This window comes from Salmo salar, chromosome ssa23, assembly GCF_905237065.1.
Source record: "Salmo salar chromosome ssa23, Ssal_v3.1, whole genome shotgun sequence".
Lineage (NCBI taxonomy): Eukaryota > Metazoa > Chordata > Actinopteri > Salmoniformes > Salmonidae > Salmo > Salmo salar.
In genome coordinates this window covers 16,267,711-16,280,765 of record NC_059464.1, presented here as the reverse complement: position 1 = coordinate 16,280,765, position 13,055 = coordinate 16,267,711, and the positions used below count along the sequence as shown (strand labels likewise).

Here is a 13,055-nt window from a genome sequence, read left to right as displayed (position 1 = left end):
CTGGGATCCTCTGACCTGAATAAAAACGTTTCCATGAAAGAATTGTTTGTGAAATGTAGGTTACGCTCTCGCCCTTCAAGACACACCTGCCACTTTTATTGCTTGTATAGCAAGTAGCAATATTAAAGTGCAGTCCTAGCCCTTAACCCTCCCTCCCTCTGTCGGTCTGGTTGGTGCTGTTCAACCTCTAAGGCTACATTCAAATGTCCACAGCACAGTCCTCTTATAACTAAGCAGCGTATTACGCTTGCATTCTAAGTAGTGTGGATATTGGAACAGGCACTAACCCTCCTCTCTCGCCTCTCTTCTGTCTCGCCCCTCTCTTCTGTCTCGCCCCTCTCTTCTGTCTCGCCTCTCCACAGCGTCTGCTACTCCAGGACCTCCACGACAGCCATGTGTGTAACTCGCTCCTGGTGGCAGAGAGCGAAGAGGACATCTGGAAGAATGAGTCCCTGTACAGACAGAGACTGGCCAACTCCGATGGTCAGTCAGTCAGCGACGCTCACAACCACACACTCATACAAACAGACATGATGCGTGCTTTTATGTAGACTCAACGACTTTCTAAACCTGCTTACATAAATATCCCAAAACTGTTTTGGGGTATCGACTACAGCCAAGGTAAAAGGATGTACAGTCGTAGTTTGTGTGGAACATCCCTATTCTAGTACCTAAGGCTATTTTAAGACATTTTTGCAAGTATCATAAACTTCATGTGCATCATATGCACGCCTTTGGTGGCACCAGGTTTGTTGTTGTACAGTACACAAGTTAGTAATGCATTGCACGTTCTTGGCCCCACAAGCTCCCAACTGTCATAGTGATAGTAGAGCTCAATCCAATACAGGTCCATGGAGATAAACACACCCACTCTCTCTAATGTATTCAAGGTTACAGGTAGGAGCATTAGTGACAGCCCAGTGAAGTATGCTCGGAGACGGGAGCAGTGTGAAACGCTCATTAGATTCATTTTCTATTTTATGGCAGCCGTTAAGCCAGAATTACCAACTGTTATTTTCTAATATCGCAGATTTTCTTTCCCGCTCCAGTGTGTGTAAATGAATTGGATCCTGTAGAGGGGATAGGCATCAGAGAGAAGGCTTGTTGTTTGCGACTGCAGTGCAGTAACATAATGTTAGTGTGAAAGGGAAGGGGCTCTCAGAACAAATTGTGTGTCTTTTCTTCGGCTGGCGTCATGCTGAAATGCGTCCCCCCCCCTTTCCCCTCAGCAACTGTTGGTAAATTTATTCGTAAATTATTTTATTTTTTAATCTTCTCTTTCTCTCACTCACTCTCACACACGTACACACAACAGATTACAATGCAGAGGAGAGCTACCAGCCACGGGACTACCTCGCGGCCACGATGCAGTTCATCCCAGGTCACTTTGCCTGTGAGGTGGTGTGGAGCACTGTCATCCACATCCACCCTCGCCTCAAGATGGGGCCTAACATGGGGGTGTCCAGGGGTGAGTCCGTGACACCCGTAAAATACAGAACAACAATGTGTTTGGACATGCAGGAAAAATAAACACCACCCACAGAGCAGAACTTCATATCTTCTTGACCATTAACAATAACCCCTTGATTCTGAAATGTACTTTTGAATATGCCAGTATGAATATACTTATGAAAATGATCATGAATAGGTCTTCCTTTACTTAAAATACATTTTAATATGATGGATTCAGTATAATTGAGATCATTTTCTCAGTATATTTATTTGTGTTGAAAGACTCTCTTCTCATCTCCATATCCCAGCTATCCAGGCTCTGCGGTCAGTGCTCAACGCCATGTGTGTGGTCAACAGGAAGAGCATGTTTGTCTATCAGGAGCGCTCCACTAAATCAGTCTTCTACCTCAGGTTAGCCCTGGTGACCCCCTCGTTCTAACTCCGCTGCCTCCCCTCTCATTGTATAACAGTCCCACCTCTTCATAGGCTCTCCTCTCTCCTGCATCCAACCCTGCACTCAAATACTTTTATTGAAGGAATTGAATTGAGCAGGCCAATATCTTGCTTATGAATATTCCCATGATCTGTTTTCTTCCCAGACTTTCGGAGACGTCCCAAACAGGGAAATACTCTGACCTGGATGGCAACCTGCACCCCATGTCTCGCTGCGTCGGCCTCGCCCGGAGCCAGGAGCCGCTCTACTCTGAGGACCTCACGGTACATTAGCACACTTTCTCATATGAACAGCAAGCATCTTTGGTCCTGAAGAACCATTAGGGCTCTACTCTTGTCGTCTCATCGTAAACTCATACCACGCTCATAGTGGATTTCTCTATAAAGAGCAGGCAGCTTTGGCCCTGAGAAACCATTAGGACTCTGAGATGGTGTCACCGCTAGATGATTGATCTGCTGTTCCCAGAACTGTGGTATCCTGCTCTTGGGTTAGAGAGGATTGTGCGATGTCACTGTCAAATATCTACAGTGGTCTGACGTGGGTTTGTGTGTCTGCATGTTGTGTGTGTGTGTCTGTGTTTTACTCCTATCCCCAGGGCTCCCGGTCATCTCTGGAAGGTGCTCGGTCGTCTCTGGAAGGTGCACGGCCAGTGGGACAGGTGGATAAACACATCTTGTTGCTGGTGCATGGAGTGGGAAGTGCTGGTAAGACAGGGGTTTGAAGAGCAAGGGGAAGAAAGGGGCTCACATGGCTAGGGGACGATTCTAGGAAAGAGTGTAATTGACAGTGATTATGACTGCATACTTTTGGTACTGATAGCAGAGAATCCTACAATGTATGGATGGTGAGAAGAGTTTGCCTAATGAGGGATTAACTGCATATGTAAAGGGCTGATGCAGGAGTTATGAGTAAAACATGACCTGTTTGTCTCCTCTCGGTGCATTTCCTCTCTGAGTTAAATGTGTCCCTGTATACTGTCCTCCTGGCAAACAGATGAAACATGAAACTGCTGATTCATTCTCTAGTCTGTGCTGCAGTACCTTCTAATGGCCTGCTAGATGGCACTGTTGCTCTGACGCCATCTAGCTCTTCCCAGGCTTCGTCCATGACGTCAGCTCTTTTCCTCTCAAAGTTTTTCTTAGCTTCAACAAGAGGGACATATTACATTCGTACATGTTTTTTTCCTCTCCCCCACAACTGTTCATACAGCTCAACTTCTTTATTGATGAATTCCTTTGTTTACAGAGAGGTGACATTTTCTTGAAGTGTTTGCAATTGTTTCAATGCAGTGTTTGTTTCTAAGGCTCCAGACCAGGGGCCTCATTTATAAACCTTGTGTATGCACAAAATATGTACGCTCCAGTTTTAACGCAAAAGTTGGCGTTCATAAAAACTGCCCCTTGACCTGTGAATGTGCTTATCCTCCTGCAAACTTTAGACCATGCGTACGCATAGTTTCTAGTGGTTGAAGTATTGCATTGCCACAAGGCAAAAGTAGCCTAGTAACCTTGTGCAAATAGGGAATGTAAGGGTGGATGGTAGGCCTCTTACTTGCCCTGGTTGGTTGGCGCTGTCTGGCTGGTGTTGGTGAGAAAGAGAGGATGCAGAAGATCTAGTGCGTGGTTTTTATTTTAAGGCTCTTGGAGCAGGTATTTACAAAATATACAAACCATCCAACAAGATGCTGGACCAGGCTCAGTGTATAATAAACATTTTTTCCCCCCCAAAACTAGTCAAATGAATAGAAAGACTGAAGTGCAGTCTGACTAGCCCCTAGGGCTTAGAACAGATGGCCCTGCCAAGCCAGGCGGCCATCTTCAACTACCATAAAGCTCTACACCTGAGCATATATACCCTGGCAGAGAACAAGTGACAGGAAACAGGAAGCACTTGTATTTGGATGCACTTTGTCAAACTAAGCCTATAAACACTTAGCAAAATAAACAACTCTACAATAACAGTTTAGATACTATAACCTGTACGATACAGAAATATACAGAATACTTTTAAAGAGCTGGACTAAAGCAGAAACTCTTTCCCCCCTATTAGTAACATAGAGTCCCTTTAATTAATTGTCACCTGCATGCATGGTGGCCATGCCCCTCCACATGCCACAAGACCAATCTCACACAAACATTTGTTAGTACTGCTTTAGACTGGCAAATAGTACAGATTTAGACTAGCAACATAACTAACACACTTTCTGATTTACTTCTCATGTCTTCTGTAATTTATATTTAATGTTTAGAAATGATTTAGAATCGATCAAACACAGGTAACGTGACCAAGCAGTTCTATCACTATGTATACTGTGAAATGGGTCTAGTGATGAGGCACAGAGTTAGCTTTCTCATAGGGAATGTATGATGATTTATTCATGAAAAAAAACAGGTAGCTAAATATGAAGATGCAATCATTGGCTGTCAGTGAGAAGAGCGAAAATCTATTAATTTGATAGTTACATTGTAAAATAATTAGAAATCTATTTCTGATTATTTAGTTAATTTCCATGATCATTGCAAAATAAACTCCTGACTGATGGTTTCATTCTTGCAAATTAGCCAACAACAAGTTAGGATACAGTGGCTTGCGAAAGTATTCACCCCCTTGGCATTTTTCCTATTTTTTGCCTTACAACCTGGAATAAAAATGTATTTTGGGGGGATTTGTATCACTTCATTTACACAACATGCCTACCAATTTGAAAAAAAAAACAAGAAATAAGACAAAAAAACAGAACTTGAGCGTGTATAACTATTAACCCCCCCAAAGTCAATACTTTGTAGAGCCACCTTTTGCAGCAATTACAGCTGCAAGTATCTTGGGGTATGTCTCTATAAACTTGGCACATCTAGCCACTGGGATTTTTGCCCATTCTTCAAGGCAAAAACATCTCCAGCTCCTTCAAGTTGGATGGGTTCCGCTGGTGTACAGCAATCTTTAAGTCATACCTCAGATTCTCAATTGGATTGAGGTCTGGGCTTTGACTAGGCCATTCCAAGACATTTAAATGTTTCCCCTTAAACCACTTGAGTGTTGCTTTAGCAGTATGCTTAGGGTCATTGTTCTGCTGGAAGGTGAACCTCCGTCGCAGTCTCAAATCTCTGGAGGACTGAAACAGTTTTCCCTCAAGAATTTCCCTGTATTTAGCACCATCCATTATTCTTTCAATTTACGCCAGACATAGCATTTTCCTTGATGGCCAAAAAGCTCAATTTTAGTCTCATCTGACCAGAGTACCTTCTTCCATATGTTTGGGGAGTCTCCCACATGCCTTTTTGCGAACACCATACGTGTTTACTTATTTTTTTCTTAAAGCAATGGCTTTTTTCTGGCCACTCTTCCGTAAAGCCCAATTCTGTAGAGTGTACTCCAATCTCCGCTGTGGAGCTTTGCAGCTCCCTCAGGGTTATCTTTGGTGTCTTTGTTGCTTCTCTGATTAATGCCCCCCTTGCATGGTCCATGAGTTTTGGTGGGTGGCCCTCTCTTGGCAGGTTTGCTGTGGTGCCATATTCTTTCCATTTTTTAATAATGGATTTAATGGTGCTCCATGTGATGTTCAAAGTTTCAAATATTTTTTTATACCCCAACCCTGATCTGTACTTCTCCACAACTTTGTCCCTGACCTGTTTGGGGAGCTCCTTGGTCTTCATGGTGCCACTTGCTTGGTGGTGGTGTTGCAGACACTGGGGCCTTTCAGAACAGGTCTGTATATATACTGAGATCATGTGACAGATCATGTGACACTTAGATTGCACACAGGTTACTAATTATGTGACTTCTGAAGGTAATTGGTTCACCATGTCTTATTTAGGAGCTTCATAGCATAGGGATGCATATGCACGCACCTCTTTTCCGTTTTAAATATATATATTATCATTTTCTTTCATTTTAGGTATTTTTTTAATTTCACTTCACCAATTTGGACTATTTTGTGTATGTCCATTACATGAAATCCAATTAAAATCCATTTAAATTACAGGTTGTAAGGCAACAAAATAGGGAAAAAACGCCAAGGGAAATGAATACTTTTGCAAGGCACTGTATGCTACCATTTGTCCCATCTCTCATTTAATTGGACCCACTTCACAGTAGTAAATACTGTTGATAAGCTACCGGTATTTTGCTCTACGCGATCTGATCCGAAGCACAGTGTAACGGTAGAACAGACAGTTCACCTTTTCCATTGACGTTTGTAGGCTACGTCTTAATACTGTAATGTCAAATTTCTTGAGTAGCCAAGACAATATTTCATTTATAAACATAATATATACACTATATATACAAAAGTGTGTGAACACCCCTTTAAATTTGTGGATTCAGCTATTTCAGCCACACCCGTTGCTGACAGGTGTATAAAGCACACCGCCATGCAATAGAATGGCCTTACTGAAGAGCTCAGTGACTTTCAACGTGCCACCGTCATTGGGTGCCACCTTTCCAACAAGTCAGTTCGTCAAATTTCTGCCCTGCTAGAGCTCCCCCGGTCAATTGTAAGTGTTGTTATTGTGAAGTCGAAACATCTAGGAGCAACAAAGGGAAAGGGAGATACCTAGTCAGTTGTACAACTGAATGCATTCAACTGAAATGTTTCTTCCGCATTTGACCCAACCCTTCTGAATCAGAGAGGTGCGGGAGGCTGCCTTAATCGACATCCATGTCATTGGCGCCCGGTGAACAGTGGGTTAACTGCCTTGCACAGGGGCAGAATCTTTACCTTGTCAGCTCAGGGATTCGATCGCTCAGACGCAAAATGGTAGGCCACACAAGCTCACAGAACGGGACCGCCGAGTGCTGAAGCGCATAGTGCATAAAAATGATCTGTCCACGGTTGCAACATGACGACGGGCACCACCTTGTAAAAAAATCCTGGGGAGAACCTTGGAAGTTATAAAGATAATTAAGTTGCTAATGGCAGCCTGCAGTACCCTGGTCAGCCTACTCAATGAGAGAGGGCAGCGTGAGCTAGCCTGAAATGTCATTTCCTGGAGTAGCTCAAACTGTGCATGTTATGTCATGCCATCTTAACCGACTTCATTTGGCTTCAATGCGCTGTTGAGTCTTCACATAGGAATCAATGGTGTCACGTGATTGATGACTTTGTCCATTCATAAATACAGTCATTGCTCCAGACTCCTTACTGAGCATTGATTTGCATAAATATGTCAGAGAGAAACACCTCTAAGGTATCCTCTCAACAGTAAAGGAAGTCAGCAATACACAATTTGAGGTAGAGAAGCAGCCGTCATATACTGAACGAAAATATAAATGCATCATTTAAAGTGTTGGTCCCATGTTTCACGAGCTGAAATGAAAGATCCCAGAAATGTTCCATACGCTCAAAAACGTATTTATCTCAAATGTTGTGCACACTTTTTTTTTTTTTACTTCCCTGTTAGTGAGCCTTTCTCTTTTACCAAGATAATCCATCTACCTGACAGGTGTGGCGTATCAAGAAGCTGATTAAACAGCATGATCATTACTCAGGTGCACCTTGTGCTGGGGGCAATAAAAGGCTACTCTAAAATGTGCAGTTTTGTCACACAACACAATGCCACATATGTGAAGTTTTGAGGGTGCGTGCAATTGGCATGCAGACTGCAGGAATGTCCACCAGAGCTGTTGGCAGAGAATGTAATGTCAACTTCTTTACCATAGGCCGCCTCCAATGTCGTTTTAGAGATGTTGGCAGTACGTCCAACTGGCCTCACATCCACAGACCACGTGTAACCACGCCAGCCACCCGGACAGTTGATGAAACTGTGGGTTTACACAACTGAAGAATTTCTGCACAAACTGTCAAACAGTCTCTGCTCATCTGCGTGCTCATTGTCCTCATCAGGGTCTTGACCTGACTGCAGTTCGGTGTCGTAACTTCAGTTGGCAAATGCTCACCTTTGATGCCCACTGACATGCTGGAGAAGTGTGCTTTTCACTGATGAATCCCAGTTTCAGCTTTACCGGGCAGATGGCAGACAGCGTGTATGGTGTTGTGTGGGCGAGCGGTTTGCTGATGTCAACGTTGTGAACAGAGTGCCCAACGGTGGCTGTGGGGTTATGGTATAGGCAGGCATAAGCTACAGACAACGAACAGAATTGCATTTTATCGATACCGTGACGAGATCCTGAGGCCCATTGTCATGCCATTCATCTGCCGCCATCACCTCATGTTTCAGCATGATAATGCATGGCCCCATGTCGCAAGGATCTGTACACAATCGCTGGAAGCTGAAAATGTCCCAGTTCTTTCATGGCCTGCGTTTTCACCAGACATGTCACTCATCGAGCATGTTTGGGATGCTCTGGATTATGGCTGACCCCAATTAGTCGACTGGCCGATTGTTTGGCCGACAGGCTGTTGGTCGACCAAGATTTTATTTTAGTTGAGCAGTAGCGAAGATATATATTTTTATGGCACAAGAGACACCTGTTATTCCTGCCCATCTCAGTGAACTAATCCAATGCAGAGGCAGCAGAGATGACATTGTCCAAGAAGAAGGGGAGTGTGGCTAAAATGCACAATGCATGTCTCTCTCCAGGATACACTCTCTCCCGCCAATTTATGTACATTCATTGTTTCATAACATAATTGTGTGAATTGTTTGCGTTTGATTGTTAGTGTATATGAATTCCCCATTACATATATCACCAGTAGTACATTCCTATAATTTCAAATCTACAATGTTTGTTTGGTTATGGTCATTTCTGTTAATGGATTCAATATATTATTATTCCAGTCTTTTACCATTCTCATTGTCGGAGTGGACATGTTATTTGCAGAGCGCACAACTTGTGTTTATTTCGTTCCATTTATGAGTTTGGTCAATTGTATTTTGTTTAGAGTGCTCCTGTCAATGTTGAGTAAGGACGGACACCTAATTACGCATAGAAGTTGGCCTATAGGCCACCTGGCCTGTGCACAAATCTACACTACTGTGTATAACTGGCAGCTTCATTAAATATTACCCGCAAAACACCAGTCTCAACGTCAACTGTGAAGCGCCAACTCCTGGATGCTGGTCTTCTAAGCAGAGTTGCAAAGAAAAAGCCATATCTCAAACTGGCCAACAAAAAGAAAAGATTAAGATGGGCAAAAGAACACAGACACTGGACAGAGGAACTCTGCCTAGAAGGCCAGCATCCCGGAGTCGCCTCTTCACTGTTGACGTTGAGACTGGTGTTTTGTGGGTACTATTTAATGAAGCTGCCAGTTGAGGACTTGTGAGGCATCTGTTTCTCAAACTAGACACACTAATGTACTTGTCCTCTTGCTCAGTTGTGCACCGGGGCCTCCCACTCCTCTTTCTATTCTGGCTAGAGCCAGCTTGCGCTGTTCTGTAAAGGGAGTAGTACACTGCGTTGTACGAGATCTTCAGTTTCTTGACAATTTCTCGCATGGAATAGCCTTCATTTCTCAGAACAAGAATAGACTGACGAGTTTCAGAAGAAAGTTCTTTGTTTCTGGCCATTTTGAGCCTGTAATCAAACCCACAAATGCTGATGCTCCAGATACTCAACTAGTCTAAAGAAGGCCAGTTTTATTGCTTCTTTAATCAGAACAACAGTTTTCAGCTGTGCTAACATAATTGCAAAATTGTTTTTTAATGATCAATTAGCCTTTTAAAATTATAAACTTGGATTAGCTATCACAGTGTGCCAAAGGAACACAGGAGTGATGGTTGCTGATAATGGGCCTCTGTACGCCTATGTAGATATTCCATAGAAAATCTGCCTTTTCCAGCTACAATAGTCATTTGCAACATTAACAATGTCACTATATTTCTGATCAATTTCTCAAAGTAATGTTTTCTTATGTCTTTGTTCATTGAAGAACTGGAAAGACAAAGCCAAGTCAGGTCTGAGGCAAGGGTCATTTTGACATGGTCTCTATTTTAATTGCTTAATCTGTCATCTCCCCTTCATATGCACTGATGGGAAAAATACTTAACCGATTTAAAACAATATGGTGGACACTCATCATTAGCCTGGCTTTCACCTGGTCAGTTCTTTCTGGTCAAAGTGATGAAGGAGAGGAGGCAAGGAGATGACGGATTTAAAAATAAATATATATATTTTTTTATTTACAATAAAAAGCTATGGTTTGAGGTCTATTCTCCTGACCCCTGTCTCTGCCTGGTCTCCAACACAGGTCCAGAGATCACAGATGAGCTGGTGAAGGTTTTGAGGAAGCGTCTGGATGAGACCACCCTGGACATCATCACCATCATGCTGGGCAGGAACTGCAAACTCACCCCCGCTGACGTGGAGGTAAGTGATTTGGTGCATTGGTGTCGCATATATTCTTTCGATGAATCGTGATTTAATGGAGGCAGAGATCTTAACCGAAACGTTCGGTTTGTTCTGTGGCGGAAAGGGGCTGAATATGCTATTTTCACCAGTTCAAATGTAGCTACTTTCACCCCCCAGAAGTAGTGTTGAGATTTGCTTCTGAATCTCTTGTGGAAAAGACAAAAGATTCAGTTATGGGTTTCAGAGATGACTTAGTGTTAAGTAGGAACGGGAGAATCATTGATGTGTTGCTTGATTACGTGTTGATGTTCTTCCCTCAGTTTATCCAGCCGTCAGGCTCCCCAGCCACTGAGGTGATGGAGTTTACTCTGCCGCAGTGCTTCATGCCCTGGACCCCTGCTGTGGCCCACTACCTCAGGCAGAACCTGCTCATCTTCCTCCACATCCCCAAGTACACAGACAGCTACGTAGAACACCACTTCAAGGTATGCAACACCGCTAGTACACCACACTGGTACCACTGCACGAGTACACAGACGGCTACAGAACATCGAGCACCATTTCGAGGTAGGCTACAGCCCAGCCTCACCCTGCATACAGACATTAAGGGGCAAAATCTGCTTCTGCAAGTAAAAAGTGTGTATATAATGTCCCACCTCTCCCCCTCTCAAATTTGGAAGAATTTAAACCAATATAAACTGACCTCTGTCCCACCAACATTGTCTGGTGTGATTCCGCTTTAATAAGCGATTTTTGTGTCTGAATGCCGGGTAACATTACTCCCAGCACTAGGGCTGCCCAATTCAGATCTCTTTTCCACTCTCTTTTGACCCATCTCATCAGATCTTTTTCAGAGCTGATCTAATTGGTCAAAGTGTTTTTCAGCGACGTATTTGTCAGTTTTAGAGGATGATAGAAGGGGACCATTCAAATGATGCAAGTGTGGTGTATACAGTTTCCTATGAAGGGGTGTAGGCTAGATGCATAAAAAAAGAGGACCAATCGACTGATGGATAGAGTAGTGACTACATTTATTTTTTGACAAGTTTCATTTTTGTGTACGAAATCACATCTCTCTCTCTCTCTCTCTCAGCACTACTTCCATCAGAGCAGTGAACTACCTGACTCTGATGTCTACCTCTACAATAAGCCTGGGGGCCAGGGGACTGGAGGGAAAGGTAATGAAGTTCTTTCTCTCAGCTGTCCCTGCACACACACCATCCTCTCACTCTGTCCCTGCACACACACCATCCTCTCACTCTGTCCTCTCACTCTGTCCCTGCACAGTGTCCATCTCTCTGTCTCTCTCGCGGTCTTGCACTGTCCCTCTTTTTCTCTCTCTCTCGCACGCACACGTGCACATACCCACACGTATCCCATTGCATATGGCATAGCGCACCCTACACCTAATTCACCACCTGATATTGTGTTTCTTTATAATTAGGTAGCCTTCGCTTGTTTTCTCAAATTATTTAGCTGAGGCTGTATTTTCTCTCCTCTACTTGACGGTTTTTGCTCAGCGGAGTCAGGTGTGTGATTGTGTGTGTATGTGTTTATAAGCTGCTGACTTCGAGGGAGTGATATCACAGGTTGTGCTGACAGCCTCTTTCCCTATTTATACCTCTCACTACATTAAATAATCGCACGGCAAATTATCACAGCACTGCCTTTGCCTCGCATAGCTAATACGCACTAAGCTGACTTTTGTTCTGCTAAGGCACTTCTGGTGTAGAATGTTCATTTCTCTGATTAGTGTTACACTCGTTCTCCCAAGGTGACTGGCCCATCAGACTCCCCAACTTCCATATGCGAAGTGTGCTTTGGTGGATAGCTTGCCAAAAAATGAAATGAGACTGAATAATGGCCTGTTTTGTTGTGTATTCCCCTGTTTGAGGATCAGATCATCTTTCTCTTGGGACAGCACATGCTATTTGCAGCACATGCAGGTTGCTTCCCAAATGGCACCCTATTCCTCATATAGTACACTAGTTTTAACCCGAGCCCTATTGGCCCGGGTGCACTATAAAGGGAATAGGGTGCCATTTGAGATGCCCACACAACCCAGGCTTTTGCATTCATTTCCCATGCAGTCGCGCTACTTTTTAATTGCTGTGAAGGGAAGCTCTGACTTCATCTCATTCATTTTAAATATTGCACAACAAGGTGCTGAAGTGATTTGATTGAACTTGATCCCTGCCTGGTGTGAGAACATGCCAGGTGCAGAGATGGAACGTTTAGTCTTGCGCTGTTGTTTTCCACGGCCAGTTTATTAAGAAACTGTTTTCCAGTGGTTGCCACGCTAATCTTGTAGAAAAGTCACAACCTAAACTACACGCCTACTGGGCTTGAATACCATGGAAGGAATTTTAGCATGGGCTGCTGCTTCAGTGATTCCATCTCAGAGAGCTTATAGACGGCGTTTTTATTGCAGAATTCAGACAGAGATATTTCCCTCTCAATAATAACTGTGTATGAAGGCCCTGCAACAAATAACTCCTATAATAACTCATGTATGTTATTATATGTGTGATTAAAATAGTAGCCATGTCTGTGCGTAAAGGAAGTGAAAGAGTGTAGTGCCAGGCTAGTGGAGGCCTAGCTCTGGTCCAGGGCATTCGTGTGGCTTGTTAACACTGAGCCTTCTTTAAAGCTGCACTAACGCCCTGGACCAGAGCTAGTAGAAGCCCGGCAGAGGGTCTCCTGGACATTTTGCATTCAATTGGTAGATAAATTCCGGTAACTATCCACAAATGTACAGGTTTTCTAGAAATCCCAGTTGGACGTTCGCAGAACCAGGAAGGAATAAGCAGGAAATCCGTAATCCTCCGACCGGGATTTCTGGAAAACCTGTGAATTTTGGGAAAGTCAGCGGAACCCTTTTGCGACCCTAATTAGAGAT

General features: G+C 43.6%; 1 protein-coding gene across 7 annotated transcripts in view; it reads left to right on the top strand.

The window, feature by feature from the left end:
* Nucleotides 1-13,055, top strand: part of LOC106584179 (KICSTOR complex protein SZT2) — a 123,683-nt gene that overhangs the window by 65,100 nt on the left and 45,528 nt on the right. For all 7 annotated transcript variants that reach the window (XM_045706293.1, XM_045706296.1, XM_045706294.1 and 4 more), the window contains 8 exons: nucleotides 363-483; nucleotides 1,316-1,468; nucleotides 1,761-1,863; nucleotides 2,052-2,169; nucleotides 2,502-2,610; nucleotides 10,056-10,174; nucleotides 10,477-10,641; nucleotides 11,250-11,334. In XM_045706293.1, coding sequence (XP_045562249.1) covers nucleotides 363-483; nucleotides 1,316-1,468; nucleotides 1,761-1,863; nucleotides 2,052-2,169; nucleotides 2,502-2,610; nucleotides 10,056-10,174; nucleotides 10,477-10,641; nucleotides 11,250-11,334 — 973 coding nt within the window. The remainder of the gene's footprint in view (nucleotides 1-362; nucleotides 484-1,315; nucleotides 1,469-1,760; nucleotides 1,864-2,051; nucleotides 2,170-2,501; nucleotides 2,611-10,055; nucleotides 10,175-10,476; nucleotides 10,642-11,249; nucleotides 11,335-13,055) is intronic.